General features: G+C 34.6%; 1 protein-coding gene across 1 annotated transcript; it reads right to left on the bottom strand.

Annotated features, from left to right (window-relative positions):
* Positions 1–525: 525 nt before the first annotated feature.
* LOC114288219 (cytochrome P450 736A117-like) lies at positions 526–2,508 on the bottom strand. Its single transcript, XM_028231705.2, has 2 exons — positions 1,520–2,508; positions 526–1,409 (listed from the first exon to the last, which is right to left on the bottom strand). Exons 1-2 carry the CDS (start codon positions 2,465–2,467, stop codon positions 909–911), a joined length of 1,449 nt encoding a protein of 482 aa, XP_028087506.2. The 5' UTR covers positions 2,468–2,508; the 3' UTR covers positions 526–908.
* Between the last annotated feature and the right edge of the window lie 3,432 nt (positions 2,509–5,940).

The raw sequence follows: 5,940 nt of genomic DNA, 5'->3' as shown, positions 1-5,940 counted from the left end.
CATAAAGTTGTAAAGACAAGAGAGGCACCTAGATCTGGTCCCTATATCATCTATCACCCATTGAATCAAAAAAAATATCATCTGTCATCTCTAATCTATAATAATAATGACATGCTTACTAAAGTTGTAAAGAGGGATGTTGCATAATGCTGACAAAATGGTTTGCCTACAAGTACTATTCTGAATGTCACAAAATTTTGTGGGTAGAGCTAAATTTTTAATTTCAATCAGCTGGATTTTTAATTATTTCTTGAGAATTTAGTCTCATTTTTAACACGACTGTCCTGATTCTTCTTAGAGGGAAACAACCCAGTTCCAATTGAAGGTAGCTAAATTAAATGATACAGATATGTCAATGCACAAGTAATATCATCCTTTTGAGATGAAGGATGATACAATATTTACACGAAATTTCCCATTGCCGCTTAGGCTGTGAATTCTTCCACCCAATCATATATATAATATAGCGGAAATAACCCATCAGTGGATGGTTGGGGAAAGAAAAAAAAGAAGAAAAATTTCAAATTAATAATAAAATTTATAAACTTTAATTACTAAAGTCATAAACTTTTCATGGGTACATAATTATTTTTGAAAATTCCACTTAATTTGCATTTACCCTAGAATATATGGGGGTGACCCTTACTTTAGGCTGATCAGTCGGTTGCCCAAGATCTACAATTTTTTTAAAGCTTAGCAAAGGGGGAAAAACTCTTATCTAAAAGCTTAGAAAAGTAGGGAGATCACAGGGCTAAACATTGCCTTGTTTTTGGTAGATTTATTTTTATTTTTACTATCTAGCTTGACCATGGAAATGCAACAGCAAGAAGAGGAATTCCTCTGTGGATTGTGACACCAGGGCATTCAGTCATGTCCAAATCCTCAGCTTTGGCTCCACCAGGCAACTCCTAATCAAACTTGTGCAGCAGATTTGCTAAAACCAGCTCATTCACGGCCATTACAAAAGAGATTCCTGGGCAGCCCCTTCTTCTAGCACCAAATGGAATCAATTGGAAATCCATCCCTTTGTAATCAATAGCAGAATTTAAGAACCTCTCTGGCCTAAACTCCTCTAGCTCATCCCACACAGCAGGGTCTCTCCCAATCGCCCAAGCATTAATCATAACCATTGTTCCAACAGCAACATCATAGCCCATCACTTTGATATCATGCCGTGCTTCTCTTGGCACCAGTAATGGAATTGGGGGATGAAAGCGGAAAACTTCCTTAATCACGACTCTCAAGTAGTGCATTTTCTCCAAATCATCATCTGTTATGTCATGTTTTCCACTAACAACTTCTCTCACCTCGTTTTGCGCTTTCTTCATGACTCTAGGGTACCTTAACAATCCTGTCATTGCCCACTCTAGAAATGTTGACGTTGTATCAGTTCCAGCTGCAAAGGTAGTCTGCAAGAAACAGAAAGATAGACAAGTGTCACATAGTTAATCAGGCTTGAACCCCAATTTGAATGGTAAGAAATGCACACACACACACACACACAAAGAAAAAGAGTTACCAAAACGACAGCTTTGATGCTATCTCTATCAATAGAAATACCACTACTATCCTTATATATCCTAAGCAAAATATCAAGAAAGTCCTCCTTGCCTTCATTACTGGGGATCTCTTTTTCTAAGCAACTCATTCGCTCTACAAGTACACCCTCAAGGAATTCATCAAGCTCTATGGCTACCCTCTCTACTTCAGCATCCAATCCATTGACTCGGCTAACAATCCAACCCAGCCATGGAAATAAGCTCCCAATGTCAAAACGACTTAATAGCCCTAAAAAATCCTTCAAGAGCTGCTTCATCTTCTTATCACTTTCACCATCGCCGTACTTCCTCCCAAAAGCTGCCATGCTTATCACATCATTCGTAAGTGATGTAAACATTTCGCTTAAATTCACTGGCAATGACAAAGAAGAAGACTCTTTGATCTTGTTCATCATGAGGGCTATTTCTTCTGCTCTTAGATTGTGGAAAGAATGAACTCTTTTGTTACTCACAAGCTGGAGCACAAAAATGCTCTTCATCTGCCTCCACAACTCACCATAAGGAGCCATTGAAACATCCTTATAGTCGTACAGAAGTCTCTTAAAGATTTTTGATTTGGGCCTGTCTGCGAAGCTGAGATCATGGTTTTTCATGATCTCAGAAGCTGCATCAGCGGATGAAATGACTAGTGTTGGTTTACTGCCCAGGTGAAGCATCATAATTGGACTGTGTTTTTCAGCTAAGGATCGGAGTGAGCAGTGTGCAAATGAGCCCATTTGATGGAAGTTTCCTATAATTGGGAGCTTCGGTGGTGAGGGTGGTCGATTTTTGTTGCTATTTGCACTATTGGTGAGCCATTTTGTAAAGAGAAGGAACAAGAAGAACATGGAAAGGAAAGATAGAGATAAGGGATTCGACAAGAACAAAGAAGGTGGTTGCTGCTCTAGCAATTTCAAAAAACTAGACATTTTTGCTTTCTGTGTTTCTGTGTGCCTGTGTCTGTGTGTGTCTTCTCAATTTTTCTGGTGTTACTCGTGCTCTTTATTTCTGTTGGAAATTGGGTTGGGATTAGAATCTGGATCCAATTGGGTCGCTTATGGGGGGTATAACCCGATTAGAAGAGATTCAAATAATATAATAGATTATATTTCAATATGTGAGATAATATTGATATGAGATAATTTTGATATGAATAATTGTCAATATATTATATGATAATTATTAATTAGATATTATTGATATGAGATAGATATTATGTGGGATAATACGTCTATCTTATGAGTCTCCTACCTCTCATATATAAACAGACCTTGGGTTCTGTATTCCATACAACAAAAACGATACATTCTCTCTTGCTATAAACTATTCTGCCTTTGTACTATGAATAGTGTAGGTAGTTCTCTAGTAGTTCTACTCCACTACTAAAAATTATTCATTTGGTTTGAGTATGAAAGGTATGTCCGAATCCGTTTATTTCTGCTGATTATTATTTTTTAGTTTTCCTACATTGGTATCAAAGCCTCTGTTGGGTGCTTTCGTGTTATTTGTGCATGAATATATATATATATATATATATATGTGTGATTTGTGCATAAAAATTGATGTTTTTCGAACCATCTCTGATCGTCCTGAAGTTTATATATGCTGTAGTCTATATTATTTAGATCATATCTGCAATTTTTTGCAAAATTTGGACGGTCAGTTTTTGAGAAAAATAGAGATTTATATCTGATTTTCGTAACTTTGATTGCATGCTGGTTTTACATGATTTGTTTTCATATTGTGAAATTAATATATTTGAAATCCTTGTTTTGAAATCCTTCGAAACGATATATTATGAGCGTAATTTCAACTTACGGTTGAGGAGAAAACTTAAACCCTAATTTTGAAGAAAAAGACAAATTTGCTGTGGAATTTGTGCGTTTTGACTTGACGCTCATTGACGTGCTGATGCGTGTGCTGACATCATCCGCTTAGGTAAGCGATGACGCAGGAATTGAAAAGTTTAAGGTTCTGTTTGTTTGTTTTAAATTTAACAATTACGTTAATGGCTTCTATATTATTCGATATAATTTTGATTGAAGCACGACTTATACCGTTGTACTCATAATTAATTTTTCTATTTTTTTAAAAAAATTTCAGAATTGTACGAAAAATAAATATTTTTCGTTAATGAATAATTCATTATTTTTACGTTAAATTGCTCTTGAGGAAGCATGACTTGGATTCTAGACTTCAAATTTTTACAGTAAACTACTGTTATGTAATCTTATTTACTAGTATAAGTTTTGTAATTTTTTTTCAAATTCCATAATATTTATTTCTGATTTTCTGTATAATTATTAATTAGTTGTAATTCTAAAAAATTTCAACAAATTGCAGAAATTATAAAAATATGTTATGGTCTTATTTAAATATTGTATACAACATATTAAATTCTTTTAAATTATTAGAACTTGTAGTATGTTGTTATTTTAAATAGCATAATTATTTATATTGGTGAATTTTAATTCCATGATTAAATATTGTAGCATGTTTATTTTATCATGCTTTGGACATGCCATAGTTAGTGGGAGGTTGTTCGGTTGAGAGAAATCTTTGTAGATGTACTCCCGAAAACTAATGTTTTGGACATGAAATAAATTAAATTTTGGATAATTGTCACATGTCCCCATTTATTGGGACTTAAGGCTTGGTTTGGTTTGGTTTGGTTTGTCACTTGTGGCGCAAGAGATGATTACGAGCATAGCGGATTTTCGATCTTGCGACATGTGTAATATTGTCACTATTTAATTTAGATTTTTGCGGCAAAATTATATTATAATATGCTAATCAAATTAATCTCAATGTGCATTTTTTTCTCTAAATTGACTTAGCTTATGGAAGTCAATTTGGTTGACCTATATTTAGTAGAGATGTTTAAATGTGAACAATGTAATCCTATTATTTAGATGAGCAGAAAATCTTAGAGACTTTAGATCAGACCTTAATTGAGCCAAAATAAGGAAACATGACTCAAAGTCGCTGTGGTTTTGTTGCCTTGTTTGGCGCAATAAAAACTGTCACACCCCAAACCAGGGTATGACCAGCCGTGGCTAAATCAAAACCCAAACCAGTGACAAGTCACAAGTATAAACGACAAACCAACCGTAATCAATACCATCCAAACTTATGGGATATAAACAGCCCACATATCAAAATAATCCTAAATGAACCTCAATAAAAATAAAAATAAATATGAACAAATTTGACATAACGATCTAAAACAATATGAATGAATGTTCTAAAGGTCCATGCAATTGAGTCCCCACAACGCCATGAGTCCACTCTAAGTCCTTCTAACACCTGGAAATGATAAACAACTAAGTTAGCTGATAGCTCAGTGAGTAGTAACATGGATAGTAAATACAGTTTTGAAAACATGGTTCAATTCCAAAATAAGATATATATCACAGAAACTAGATTGACATACAGTTTGGTAAAGACAATCTGTTTCAAAAAGAAGGTTCCACAGTTCAACAGTTAAAATACTCATGTCTCTCGAGAACATGATAAATGACATTTTTCACTTAAAACAGATTACAACATGAACACCAATAATTTTCTGGGTACCAAGAATAACAAATAACATGCCACACAATTCTCAAGGCTATAAGCCCCGTTGGATCCAATACCGAACTAAGAGTCATCCTCATGGTGGCAACCTAGGCCTTTTCTCTAAGACGATCTGATTGAAGGTCACCTAGCTTAACCTAGGTATTTTCCTTACAATCGTTGAGCACTAGAGTCATCACGGCCCAACCAGGATCTGTTCCCTAGTGGCCAGAGTCACCACACATAGTGAAATAATTTCCCTAGACTAAAATATACAGATGGTCCCAATAATCAATACACATCAGTTTCGCAAAACATGGTAGTTCACCATTATAAACATGAGACCAAAACAAATAGTTTACAGTATGCCAAGTTCACACATGTTTCAGAAATAATTTGATTCCGTTGATAATATAATAATTTATCAAAACAGTTTAGTCCTGAAACAACAATTTAATTTTTCAATAGTTCAGGGTAGGGGAACATTTACAAAAATATGTAGCATGAAACTATTCACTTGAAAATGGAATAATGTAACCCTTAAATAGAGTATAAAAGTCCAACTAGTGCCCAGAACCAAGTATGAAAACTACACGTCACTACTAATTTAAAAATACTAAAAAGAATAATGAACTAAGTATCCCACACTAAAGTGCACTAACACGGCTCAACCCAACTCACCGTTACTCTTAAATATTACCTAAGTTCATGTTCTTTAAGGTCTAAAATTACCCAAGACATGGGTTCCGATCGAAACTTAACTAAAAGTAACTTTAAGAGAAAACTGAGTTTTAAACAAGTTTTCTCAATCTATTCGCTAACTTTGAAAATTAAAAACCCACTCCAT

This window comes from Camellia sinensis, chromosome 4 (assembly GCF_055761805.1).
Source record: "Camellia sinensis isolate YWXY chromosome 4, ASM5576180v1, whole genome shotgun sequence".
Taxonomy (NCBI): Eukaryota; Viridiplantae; Streptophyta; class Magnoliopsida; order Ericales; family Theaceae; genus Camellia; species Camellia sinensis.
The sequence above is the reverse complement of the archived record's forward strand: the minus strand, read 5'-3'. Positions and strand labels throughout refer to the sequence as shown.